Below are 14238 nucleotides of genomic sequence, written 5' to 3' on the forward strand. Positions count from 1 at the left end.
TCTTTGCGTTGTGGGGGCAAAACCCACGGAAACACGGGGAGAATGTGCAAACTCCACACGGACAGTGACCCAGAGCCTGGATCGAACCCGGGACCTCGGCGCCGTGAGGCAGCAGGGCTAACCCTCTGTGCCACCGTGCTGCCATTACAGGACTCTTAAGGGGGAGGGGAGCAACCAGAAGTCGTGGTGCACATAGGCACCAATGACATAGCTAAGAAAGGGATGAGGATCTAAAAAGTGATTTTAGGGAGTTAGGTTGTAAGCTAAAAAGCAGAACAAGCAGAGTAGTGTTCTCAGGATTGCTACCGGTGCCACGTGCAAGTAAGGCAAGGAACAGAGAGCGAGTGCAGCTGAACACGTGGCTACAGGGCTGGTGCAGGAGGGATGGCTTCAGATATGTGGATCATTGGGATATCTTCTGGGGAAGGTGGGACCTGTACATGAAGGACGGATTGCACCTTAAAATGGAGGGACACCAATATTCTGGGTGGGAGGTTTGCTAGAGCTCTTCGGGAGGGTTTAAACTAGTTTGGCAGGGGGATGGGAACCAGAGCTATGGATCAGAGGATAGGGTAGCTGTTGAACAGGCAGAAGTAGGATTTAGGACTACTTAGAAAAACATTGTTTGATTAAAGATAGTCAGCATGACTTTGTGAGGGGCAGGTCATGCCTCGCAAGCCTCATTGAATTCTTTGAGGATGTGACGAGACACATTGATGAAGTTCGGGCAATGGATGTGGTGTATATGGATTTCAGTTAGGCATTTGATAAGGTTCCCCATGGACTCTCATTCAGAAAGTCAGGGGGCATGGGATACATGAAAATTTGGCTGCCTGGATATAGAATTGGCTGGCCGAAAGAAGATAACGAGTGGTAGTGGATGGAAAGTATTCCGGCTGGAGGTCAGTGACCAGTGGTGTCCCGCAAGGATCTGTTCTGGGACCTTTGCTTTGTGGTTTTTATAAATTACTTGGATGAGGAAGTGGAAGGGTGGGTTAGTAAGTTTGCCGATGACACGAATGTTGGGGAGTTGTAGATAGTGTTGAGGGTCATTGCAGGTGACAACAGGACGTTGACAGGATGCAGAGCTGAGAAGTGGCAGATGGAGTTCAACCGTGATAATTGTGGAGTGATTCATTTTAGAACGTCGAATTTGAATGCTGAATACAGGCAGGATTCTTGGAAGTGTGGAGGAACAGAGGGATATTGGGGTCCACGTACATAGATCCCTCAAAGTTGCCACCCAGGTTGATAGGGTTATTGAGAAGGCGTATGGCGTGTTGGCTTTCATTAACGGGGGATTTAGTTTAAGAGCCGCAAGGTTTTGCTGCAGCTTTACAAAACCCTGGTTAGACCACACTTGGGAATATTGTGTCCAGTTCTGGTCGCCTCATTATAGGAAGGATGTGGATGCTTTGGAGAGGGTACAGAGGAGATTTACCAGGATGCTGTCTGGACTGGAGGACATGGCTTATAAAGAAGGGTTGAGGGAGCTAGGGCTTTTCTCACTGGAGCGAAAAAGGCAGAGAGATGACTTGATAGTGGTGTACAAGGTGATGAGAGGCATGGATAGAGTGGATAGCCAGAGACTTTTTCCTAGGGTGGAAATGGCTGTCATGAGGGGACATAATTTTAAGGTGATTGGAGGAAGGTATGGGGAGATGTCAGAAGTAGACTCTTTACACAGAGTGGTGGGTGTGTGGAATGCACTGCCAGCAGAGGTGGGGCACATGGGCAGCAGTAAATTGAAGGGGTGTAGGTTAGGTTGATCATAGATTATGATAAATGGTCGGTACAACATCGTGGGCTGTAGGGCCTGAACTGTACTGTTTGATGTTCTAATACACTGAGTTGACCTACTATCATGTAGATTTGGCCGAATCAAGTCAATGTTCAAATGCAGTTGATTAAAGGATAGGGGAAAATTTTGGAAAGGATGCACCAATATAATTTATTCCCCATTTTAAAGATGCACTCTGGCTTTCTTTTGGAAAATAGCTTAAATTTGATATTTATATTTGAACTTGGAGGAATTTACAAAGAGTGGTTTACATACAGGGTAGTCCGAGCAGCTGAGAGATGCAAACACTATAGTAAATTTGCATTGTTAATTTCCATCCCATATGCAAGCATTTATGATGGGAAAATGTTTTAGCAGAAAGAAAACATACACATATAAAATGCTGACACAGACGGTTCCAAAGATGGCCAAAAATAATATCCAATTGGATTAAAGTTTTTTTGCACGCTGGCAAGCAAAGTTCACTGCCTTCATGCCTTCAGGGCATGAAAACGCATCAGAAAGATGAAATGGGAATAAAACAGCTCGAACTACCGATCATGAATACATGGAGGCACAACAGTGAGAGGGATAGAAGTGGGAAATACAAATTTTAAAAGGCAACTTTCAGAATCAGAGCTGAGTGTTCAAAAGAACATTTCCACAATTAAACAAAGTTTACCTGGTGAAGCATGTGCAGAATGTTTTGTTCCTGCTCACTAGCAACTATATCCTCAACATTTTCCGTGATGTTTGTAATGTCAAACCAAGATTCAAAACTAGGGGACAAACAAAAATTGCATTTATTACAAAACTAGTTCACCAAAGTGCAGTGATGATTTTTTTGCTACATATTCTCAGGTTCAGCATCACAAGCAGGCCGTGATCCCCTACATCCTTGAATGTACCCTTTAACTGCCCGATATCTAGGCCATCAATAGCAAGACAAGGGGATTACAACATAGAACCATCACATCCTAGTAGCTGTGTACCAATGCCTCAAATCACAACTCTATCTTGTTCTGTTCAAGAGACTTGAATAAATGTTCAGAAGACAAAGAATCAGACTAAACCAACAGATGGGGCTATTTTGTTAAAAGAACAAGGTGCAGCAAATTGATACATAAAATAAGGATGCCATTCACACTCTCGCCATACAGACTTGTGCAGTGAAACTAGCTGAGATGGTCTGGTGGCCAAGACTGATGAAATCTTAAAACTGTTGTAATAATAATAATAATCTTTATTGTCACAAGTAGGCTTACATTAACACTGCAATGAAGTTACTGTGAAAAGCCCCTAGTCGTCTGTTTGGTTACACAATTGCCCTATAACATCTTTAATAATAGCTCCTAACATTTCCCAATGGTCGATGTTAAGCTAACTGGCCTATAGCTCCTGCTTTCTGTTTCCCTCCCTTTTTGAATAAAGGAGTTACATTTTCTATCTTCCAATCTAATGGAACCTTCCCCGAATCTAGGGAATTCTGGAAAATTAAAACCAAAGCATCAACTCTTTGAAAACTTCAGAGTTAAGTCCATCCAGACCAGGGATTTGTCAGCCAGCAGACCCAACAATTTGCTCAGGGCCACTTTCCTGGCGATTGTAATTTTCCTCAAGTTCCTCCTTCCCAAATCAGACTAAGCAGCAGCTATTTGAAGAGGCAAACAAACATTTAGTCACAAATGTGGATTTTAAAGGAGAGGACGGTGAAGACAGATGTAGAATAAAGCTTCCAATATTGTGCACATCATATAAACGAGTACAGTATCAATTACTGCCGAATTCAGGACCACTGGGCTCCATCAAGACAACAAACGGGTGGACAGAACAGAAATAGGCTGAGGTATCCAAGATACCTCCCTTTAAATGCACCATTACTTTAGTTTACAGAGCTGCAAGGTCACTACACTATTCACATTCCTAATGCACCAATGAAAATAATTAATGGAACAATCCTCTATCTTAAACCTGCTCTGGTAAAATTAAACACCAAGACCTTCCCCCCCCCTCATGGACTTATCCAGGTTCACGGAAAGCTCTCTGGCCACCCCAGTAGCCTTTCTTCCCAAAGGCGAACCAGGGCAGGGAGTGCCAACAGGCTATGTAACTACAGAGGGAATCACAGCTGAAGTCAATGCCCTCAGTACTTGTGATGTGGAGGTGCCGGCATTGGACTGGGGTGAGCACAGTAAGAAGTCTTACAACACCAGGTTAAAGTCCAACAGGTTTGTTTCAAATCACTTGATACTCAGTACTTGACACTAGTCGCCTGAAAGGGATCAGATAGCAAAATACTAACTGGTTTTTACTTCTTTGTTTAAAGGAACAATGTCCCTATTGCAAACCCAGCCAGGAGCAGTTAACTCAGTAGATTAAATTAGAGGCCTTCTCTTACAGCTCTGTATAATAGGTAGTGCCTTTGAGAGAAAAGGTCAGTTAAATTTAACAGTGCAGCACCGAGTCCAATCACATGAGCTACCTTTTCAAGTCGTCAAATACATCAGGCAGCAGAAAGTTGAGCAGCGACCAGAGTTCAGCTAGGTTATTCTGGAGGGGGGTTCCAGTCAACAGCAATTTATTGTCAGTGTTGAACCTCTTCAACTCTTGAATCAAGCGGCAATTTAAGTTCTTAATTCGGTGGCCTTCGTCGACGATAAGGTATTTCCAGTGACAATTCTGTTTATTTGGGGGAAAATAAAATACAATTGTCATACAAACGTTTTAATTACAGTTATGGATTGGCACAGTGGAAGAGATATTTCGCCCCTCCCCACTTTCCCCCCCCCACAGGTACTGATGCTTGCAGTTCCACAGGAATCAAACTCCACTCAAATGTCTGCTCACAAGCAAGCTTGGACTCAGCATTGGTTGGATTCAGGACATTATGACCCAGCAGAATTTGCAGCCAAGTCAGCCAGATAGTAACAGCAATGGAATAAGAGAAGCATTCTTTCTTTCAGGATCTGTTCGTGAAAAATTCTGGAACAGCCCAGATTTAAAAATTACTGAATACCCTCAAGTCAAATACATTATGATTAATTAATTTCCCAGTGGCATTGATTTAGAGGCAGGAGTACAGTAATGCTTACACCTCTGAACTTCAGTCTAGCATTTATGCTGGAACGTGCACACAAATAGATGCCGAGTTTCCTGATACTCAACTCTTTAGGCTCAATCAGAAAGAACGGTGGCTACGGCATTGCACCAAGATAATTCCAGGATTAGTTATATTACACCCAAACACAAAATCACTAACAGGAGAAAATAGAAAAAGATGTGCGATAACATTACAAATCTCAGCAAAATGTTAAAACAGAAATTAGCATTGCTGAAAAGACATGCGGTGAAAGCCCAGTGAATTTAAACAAACTCGACAGTTAACTGTTCCCTGGTGCATTCTCCATGGCTGCATCTTCACCAGAGTTCAATTGCCAACCAATCAGCACTCTCTTCTTCTGCAGTATAAATTGTTTCCTTGGATATCAGGTTTTTTTTTTAAATTCTGTTCCGATGAGGCAAGAAGTTGTTGCAATATTCAGCAGTTCTGCACAACCATTTGCAGGAATATTAGCATAATCAATTAAGGATACTCCATCAAAACCAGTGAGTACAACTGGCTAATTATGCTGCAATTAAACCAAGGATTCAATTCCAACATTGCTAAAATCAGTGAGAACTAATCAATCAAATCTCAGTGAACACCATTCCAATAACCGTGTTTTCCATCTTATACTAATGTGATGATGTATCTTATCAGCTTATAAACAGGGAACTTTGACAGAGGCCTGACAAAGGTTACACACGAGTCATAACCTTTTGATATTTGACCTGAATTCTACCAGATCCACCCAAAGTTTAAATAAGAAAGGTCGCATGCACCTGGAAGTATTTTCTGTCCCTCATGGCTATTTCATAAGAAGTGATGACAACTGGTAAAATGTGTAGAGAGCCCTGCCGTTTGTGGACTTTACGCAGGCTTTGTAAACGATCTTTCTGGCTCCCGTGATAAAGCAGCACAGGAATCTGAGATACAGAAGAAAACACATTAAAATACATTCCACAAAAATCACATCCAAAAATCAAAATTTGTAGTAGAATAGAGATCTTCCCCTGCCTGACTCACCTCTGGGGTGAATCGCTTGAACTCCGATACCCAATTTGGTAGTGTAGACAGAGGGCCACAGACAAAGAAAGGTCCGGGTACCCCTCGCTCCACCATCATGGCTATCATGGCGATGCACTGGACGGTCTTCCCCAGGCCCATCTCATCTGCCAGAATCCCATTGATACCATTTTCCCACAGCATCTGAGACAGAAATACAGTCACATTAGGGCCCGTGAAAGATACTTACAGCAACCCATCATGAATTTACTGCTGTACCAAAGTCAGAGACTCAACAGTAGGTCCGAGTTAGTCAACATCAGCATGGTGTGTGACCAGGAGAGACAAATTGATTTTCCCTTTTCCCCAGGAACTGCAGACGCAGAAACTGATCAGGGAAAGAGAGAAAGTCAAGATTAGCCAAGTTCCACTTGTGGTCACATAGAACATACAGTGCAGAAGGAGGCCATTCAGCCCATCGAGTCTGCGCCGACCCACTCAAGCCCTCACTTCCACCCTATCCCCACAAACCAAACCTCCTCCTATCCTTTTTGGTCACTAAGGGCAATTTATCATGGCCAATCCATCTAACCTGCATGTCTTTGGACTCCGGGAGGAAACCGGAGAAAACCCACGCAGACACGGGGAGAACGTACAGACTCCGCACAGACAGTGACCCAGCAGTGAATCTAACCTGGGGTCTTGGCGCTGTGAAGCCAGTGCTATCCACTTGTGCTACCCTGCTGCCCCTGTCACACTGCCTCCTGCAGAAATTGTGAACAAGGGACAGGACCAGACTCAATTTCTACAGCCATTCTGCAGACTGACACTTGCAATCATGCTGGTCACTTATGTGCGGTTGCAGAGGTCTCCCAATACCTACTGAATGTCATCTTCAGCAGAGGACAGTAGAGAATGAGGTATAAACACAAGTGAAAATTTCACATACACCCATAATATTAATTTTGCATTCAACAGCTCCAATCAGTCCCACAAGCATATTCTGTGGTTCCCTGCGATCTAGTGTAATTTGCTGCTCAATAGCCAGCTGAACTGTCCTGCCCCAGGTAAATATTTAAATGACCCCACAATTGAATACAGGACAACAATTTTAGACATGTACATTGTCTTATCTTTCAGATGGCAGAGTGAAGAGTAATTCTGCATTACAAAGTTAGCAGTGAGTCTACAAAGTGATTTATTTCAGATGTACTGTAGAGTTTTCAAAGCAAATTTTAATCACCATCTTACTGATCCTCATATTTGGAAATTGAACAAAATCACTTTGATATCACCAGATAAGTATGGTTAATCCCACAGGAGCGAGGGGGCAGAAGCCCCCCCACCAGGATAGTCACCTGGAACATAAGAGGACTCAACGGCCCAGTGAAGAGATCTAGAGTCCTCACCCACCTCAGAAATAGGAGGGCCGACATAGTCTTCCTCCAAGAGACACACCTGAGGGAGCAGGACCGACTGCGGGTAAGAAAGGGCTGGGTTGGACAAACCTACCATTCCTGCTATGGGACAAGGGCTAGGGGGGTGGCGATACTGATCGGCAAGAGGACGACGTTTAGGGCGACAAAGACGGTTATGGACCCGGGGGGACGGAACGTCATGGTCAGCGGGGCCCTGGATGGGGCACCAGTGGTACGAGTCAACGTGTACGCACCCAACTGGGACGACACAAGCTTCATCAAGAAGACCATGGCAGAACTCCCGGACATAGCGAAGCACCGCCTAATCATGGGGGGGGGGGGATTTCAACTTTGTACAGGATCCAAAGGCAGACAGATCAAACCTCAAAACAGGGGAAACCTCAAGCATAGCAAGGGAACTCAGTCACTTTATGGAGCAGATGGGAGCGGTGGACCCCTGGAGGTTCGCCCACACGGGGAGAAGGAATTCTCCTTCTCCCCAGTACACAACGTATACACCAGAATTGACTTCTTTGTGGTGGGGAAAACGGTGCTTCCAGGGGTAGACAAAGTGGAATACTCCGCAATTGTGATATCAGACCACGCTCCACATTACATGGACATGCGGCTAGAGACGGGCAGGGCCCAACGCCCCACATGGAGGTTGGACGGTGCCCTACTAGCTGACAAGGCCTTCAACGAAAGGATATCGCGGGCCATAGCAGAGTACACGGAGAACAACCAGAACGGGGAGGTCTCACCCTCCACGTTCTGGGAAGTGCTAAAGGCTGTACTAAGAGGGGAAATCATCGCTTTCAAAGCACGCCGAGATAGGGAGGAAAGGGTGGCTAGGCAGCAGCTGGTCGACTCCATACTGGAGGTAGACCGTAAATACTCCGAGGCACCGACCGTAGACCTCCTGGCGGAGAGGAAAGAGCGACAAAGGAACTTTGACCTGCTCTCCACCAGGAAAGCAGTGCACCAACTCCGCCAGGCGCGTGGGACCCTGTACAAACACGGAGATAAAGCCAGCCGCCTGTTGGCACACCAGCTGAGAAAGCAGGCAGCCACCAAAGAAATTGCACAAATCAAGGGTAACAGAGGCACGTTAGAAACAGAACCAGAAAATATTAACAAAACCTTCAAGGCCTTCTACCAAGAGGTGTACACCTCAGAGCCCCCAAGGGGGGAGTCTGGGATGAAACGGTTCCTTGATGGACTGGACATGCCATTCGTGGAGGAGGGCAGAAAGCGGGGCTTGGAAGCACCACTAGCACAGGGAGAGATCATGGACAGCATTAGCTCCATGTAGGCGGGGAAGGCACCGGGACCAGACGGATTCCGGGTAGACTTCTACAAAAAATTTGTGACAGCGCTGGCCCCGCACCTGCGGGAGATGTTCACAGACTCGCTAGCTAGGGGCACACTGCCACCCCCGCTAGCACAGGCCTCAATCTCGCTGATACCCAAGAAAGACAAAGACCCAACGGAATGTGGGTCATACAGACCCATCTCACTGCTGAACGCAGACGCCAAAATACTGGCCAAAACCCTAGCCAAAAGGCTAGAAGACTGTGTACCTGAGGTGGTCACAGAGGACTAGACGGGCTTCATCAAAGGTTGACAGCTTACCTTGAACATCAGGCGCCTGCTGAATGTGATAATGACCCCCTCCGGGGAGAGAACACAAGAGGTGATCGTCTCCCTCGACGCAGAAAAGGCCTTCGACAGAGTCGAATGGAAATACCTGAGGTACTGGAGCGGTTCGGGATTGGAACAGGGTTCACCTCCTGGGTAAAGCTCCTATACAACGCTCCCATGGCGAGCGGACGGACCAACTATACCAACTCCCAATACTTCCAACTACACAGGGGCACCAGACAAGGATGCCCACTGTCCCCACTGCTGTTCGCCCTAGCGATCGAACCACTAGCAATCGCGCTCCGAGCAGCAAAAAGCTGGAGGGGGATCCGAAGGGGAGGCAGCGAGCACAGAGTCTCACTCTATGCCAGGGGTGGGCAAATTTTTCCGTGCAAGGGCCACATTCAGAAATTCACAATTCACAAAGGGCCGCATAGTATATTAAGTAAAATAATTACTTCACCCGGTTATGATTCTGGGCGCCTCATATAGAACATAGAACAGTACAGCACAGAACAGGCCCTTCGGCCCTCAACGTTGTGCCGAGCAATGATCACCCTACTCAAGTCAACGTATCCACCCTATACCAGTAAGTAACCCAACAGCCCCCCCACACATTAACCTTAAAAAAAAATTTTTTTTTTTTAAATAAAAAAAAATTTTTTAAAAATAAAAAAGAATTTAAAAAAATTTTTTTTTTTTTTTTTTTAATGACTTGGTGGGCCGCAGAAATACCTTTGGCGGGCCGCATGCGGCCCGTAGTTTGCCCACCCCTGCTCTATGCAGATGACCTGCTCCTCTGCATTTTGGACCCACAGAGCAGCATGGACGGAATCATTGCGCTCCTGAAAGAGTTTGGAGCCTTCTCGGGCTACAAACTGAAAATGAGCTAACTTCCTAGTACACCCGCAAGTGGGGAGGGCAGCACTAAAGGGGTTGCCGTTTAAACAAGCCCGACACAATTTCCATTACCTGGGGATCCAAATAGCCCATGACTGGAAAGGGATCCACAAATGGAACCTCACCAGTCTGACGGAGGAAGTAAAAAAGGACCTGCAAAGATGGAACACACTCCCACTCTCCCTCGCGGGGAGAGTCCAGATGATCAAAATGAACGTACTGCCCAGGTTCCTCTTCCTGTTTAGATCCATCCCGATCTACATCCCCAAGGCCTTTTTCAAAGCGCTGGGCAAACTAATCATTAGCCCTCCCAAACCTACAATTCTACCACTGGGCGGCGACAGCCGAGCAAATAAGGGGATGGATCAAGGAGCCAGAGGCCGAGTGGGTGCGCGCGGAGGAGGCCTCCTGCATGGGGACCTCCCTCCGGGCCCTCACCAAGGCAGCACTCCCATCCAGCAGCCCGGTGGTGATAGCCACCCTCCGATCCTGGAACCAACTGCGGCAGCAATTTGGCCTGACCAAAATGTCGGACAAAGCTCCCATCTGCAACAACCATAGGTTCACACCAGCACTGACTGACGCCACCTTCAAAAGGTGGGGGCAGGACGGAGGGACACTGACAGTCAGGGACCTATACACAGACGGCAGGAACAAACAGAAATTTCAGCTAGCCAGGGGGAACGAGTTACGGTATCTGCAGCTTAAAAACTTCCTACGAAAGGAGACAAGGACGTACCCACAACCGCCACGACAAACAACTAGACAAGGGAAACTATAGTGACATGTATGACCGACTGACAGAAAGGGCCGACACCGTACTGGACACAACAAGAAAGAAATGGGAGGAGGACCTGGGGATTGAGATAGGATGGAGACATTGGAGCGAAGCACTGCATAGGGTCAACTCCACCGCCACGTGCTCAAGGCTCAGCCTGACGCAACTAAAAGTGGTACATAGAGCCCACTTAACAAGAACCCGTATGAGTAGGTTCTTCCCGGAAGTGGAGGATAGATGTGAACGGTGCCAAGTAGGCCCGGCCAACCACGCCCATATGTTCTGGTCTTGCCCCAGACTTGTGGAGTAGTGGACAGCCTTCTTTGAGGCAATGTCCAAAGTGGTGGGGGCGAGGGTGGAGCCATGCCTGAAAGTGGCGGTCTTCGGGGTCTCGGACCAGCCAGATCTATTCCTGGGGAGGAGGGCGGACGCCCCTGCCTTTGCCTCCCTGATCACCCGCCGTAGGATCCTGTTCGGCTGGCGGTCAGCAGCACCACCCAGAGCTGCAGACTGGCTGTCCGACCTCTCAGAATCTCTCCAAATGGAGAAAATCAAATTCGCCATCCGAGGGTCAGACGACGGCTTCCACAGAACGTGGGAGCCATTCACGCGACTGTTGCGGGACCTGTTTGTGGCCAACGAGCAAGAGAAAGAATAGCCACGTAGCCAAAAATCAGGGGAAAGTAGTCAAGAATCAGGGGAAAGTAGCCATGGCATGAAAGGGAGAGATAGGCAGGGAGGGAGGGAAGGGGAGGACACAGCTAAACCTGAGGAAAGAAAGGTGAACCGTGGAGGGGTGGGAAGAGAGGAGAACCAGCGAGGTGGGGGGGGGGGGGCGGGGGGCAGGGAAATGGGAGCCGGAAGGAAGGGGATACCAAAACTTGCATGACATCTCCAGGAGCGGGGAATGAGGAAAATAAAGACAGAGGACGGAAGGAGCAGCAGAAGCAAAGGCGAGCGGGAGACGGCAGCGAGATCCATCCGGGAGAAGCAGGTGACAACAACACGAAACACAGCCAAGTATCGCACACTGTAATTATCTCCCCGGCACCCAAATATATATTTGCCTCCCCAATTCCCCCCCCCCCCCCCCCCCCCCACCCCCCTTCCCCCCGCAAACAGTCGCCTACTTAAGTGGTGTAAATAATTTTGCCAGGTGGACAGAGCTGCCGCTGTCGAGCTGGTGCACAATACCCTACCAGTTATTCTATTTCATATTTTATTGTATTTTATTTTACTATGTACCATTTCCTTCTCCTTGGTATGTTGGGGTGTGCCCTTCTTATCTTATCTGTGTACATAACGGTAATTATTTTTAAAAAATCACTGATATAGGACCTCAAACCAGCAATATTTCTTTTTAAACAAAAAGTGGTTTTGATGGTCTATGCTTAAAGTGCAGGTAGCGGTGGCTAGAAGGGGGAGGAAGACACCAACTGAAAAAGTAAGAATGACAGAGACAAGAAAATGTCTTCTGAGTCTCTCTGCCTCATCTGTCTCGGATTGTTCAAGCCTACCACTTTCAATGGGAAACCTTGTTGATTTTTCTGGGAACCACGGAAACTGCTAAGCTAAGCCCCCAGTTGGTCACTTAAAAGAAAATCTTTCCATCATTAAAAAAAACACAATAAGTTTCTGAGAGGTATTCAGTAACTTCCCTCACCTCAAACTGATACAAAAGAACAGATGAGACTTTAACTAATTTGCCCTAAACTGTATCCTAGATAGCTTGTCTCTTTCCAAACAGAATCCTTGTTTTTTGAGTTTAACCTCGTGAAGCATCGAACAGGAGCAGAAATTTAAATTAAACCAACATTTTTTTCCAGGTTGAATAATTTTTTTAATGTAGAATCTTAACAGTAGCATTAAGCCAATGAACCCGATGTCACACTATCACCAATTCAGTGTATGGTGTTTTGAATCCATCCTATCACGGGTCTGAACAAAGGACACTTCTGGACAAGCGGGGCAGCAGGGTAGCATGGTGGTTAGCATAAATGCTTCACAGCTCCAGGGTCCCAGGTTCGATTCCCGGCTGGGTCACTGTCTGTGTGGAGTCTGCACGTCCTCCCCCTGTGTGCGTGGGTTTCCTCCGGGTGCTCCGGTTTCCTCCCACAGTCCAAAGATGTGCGGGTTAGGTGGATTGGCCATGCTAAATTGCCCGTAGTGTCCTAATAAAAAAGTAAGGTTAAGGGGGGGGGGGGGGTTGTTGGGTTACGGGTATAGGGTGGATATGTGGGTTTGAGTAGGGTGATCATGGCTCGGCACAACATTGAGGGCCTAAGGGCCTGTTCTGTGCTGTACTGTTCTATGTTCTATGTTCTAAGGTTCCCTACAAAATTTTAATGTTCTGTGTGGTCAGTTCTTTCCACACACGGTAGCGTTAAGTGTCTACACAGCCAAGCAATATTAAATCAGAAGGCGGCATGCATGGTAACCTTCAGGCTGTGCAGCTTAGCTGGATGTGGCTTTCAAAATTGCTTCTGTGATCCCAACAAGCATGTCAAACCCCAACAGGAAGATAAGCATTGTAACCTCACCCGCAGCCACTCCATCCCCTCGACCTGGTACCACCTCATCACTCCGCCTGTGAAGAGTTTGGGCTGTTGATACGGAACTGGTTGGCTGTTCACCTGCCTCACGGGGTCCAGGAGATGCTGCGAGTTGTGACGTACAGTCTGTGCCAGCCGGCCTTTGATGTCAAAATTTGAATCTTGGTTCTTCTCAATATCTTCAGCCTCAAGCTTTTTAACAGGTGGCGTAGCAGTATCCTTTGATGAAATTTTTAAAACAAAGCAATTACAGAAATCACACATGCTACAAGTACCATTTCAACATTGTAAATGAAATGGTAGAGTGATCGGGCAAATGTCTACCCCCTCTCCTCTTACGATGAATTATGTTCACATGGATAAAGTCAAAATTGATTGAGCATGGGTTAGAGCTCAGAATCCACTTGGCACTAATTTAGCAAACTGCAATCCAATTTAAATGCCACGGGCTTGGGACTGAAATGAAAACTAGAGATACTGTACAGCACACAGAGGCACCACTGTTGGGTCACTAAAGAGGAAGCTTTCACTCTGCCTTCAAGAGTGTTCTACCTTATGAAGCTTTGGAGGAATATCTCCAAACTCTCAAACGCGCAATAAAGAGGGCTAAAAGGGTCATAAGAACATTAGAACTAGGAGCAGGAGTAGGCCATCTGGCCCCTCAAGCCTGCTCCACCATTCAATGAGATTATGGCTGATCTTTTGTGGACTCAGCTCCACTTTCCGGCCCGAACACCATAACCCTTAATCCCTTTATTCTTCAAAAAAACTATCTATCTTTACCTTAAAAACATGTAATGAAGGAGCCTCAACTGCTTCACTGGGCAAGGAATTCCATAGATTCACAAACCTTTGGGTGAAGAAGTTCCTCCTAAACTCAGTCCTAAATCTACTTCCCCTTATTTTGAGGCTATGTCCCCTAGTTCTGCTTTCACCCGCCAGTGGAAACAACCTGCCCGCATCTATCCTATCTATTCCCTTCATAATTTTAAATGTTTCTATAAGATCCCCCCTCATCCTTCTAAATTCCAACGAGTACAGTCCCAGTCTACTCAACCTCTCCT

At 46.6% G+C, this 14238-nt stretch overlaps 1 protein-coding gene across 2 annotated transcripts in view; it reads right to left on the reverse strand.

Moving 5' to 3' along the window:
* The window catches only part of hells (helicase, lymphoid specific), an 85968-nt gene that overhangs the window by 34841 nt on the left and 36889 nt on the right, over positions 1-14238 (reverse strand). For both annotated transcript variants that reach the window (XM_038822175.1, XM_038822176.1), the window contains 5 exons: positions 13163-13393; positions 5907-6089; positions 5663-5806; positions 4263-4459; positions 2463-2559 (listed from right to left, as the gene is read on the reverse strand). In XM_038822175.1, coding sequence (XP_038678103.1) covers positions 2463-2559; positions 4263-4459; positions 5663-5806; positions 5907-6089; positions 13163-13393 — 852 coding nt within the window. The remainder of the gene's footprint in view (positions 1-2462; positions 2560-4262; positions 4460-5662; positions 5807-5906; positions 6090-13162; positions 13394-14238) is intronic.

The sequence above is a fragment of the Scyliorhinus canicula genome, chromosome 16 (genome assembly GCF_902713615.1).
Source record: "Scyliorhinus canicula chromosome 16, sScyCan1.1, whole genome shotgun sequence".
Classification (NCBI taxonomy): Eukaryota; Metazoa; Chordata; class Chondrichthyes; order Carcharhiniformes; family Scyliorhinidae; genus Scyliorhinus; species Scyliorhinus canicula.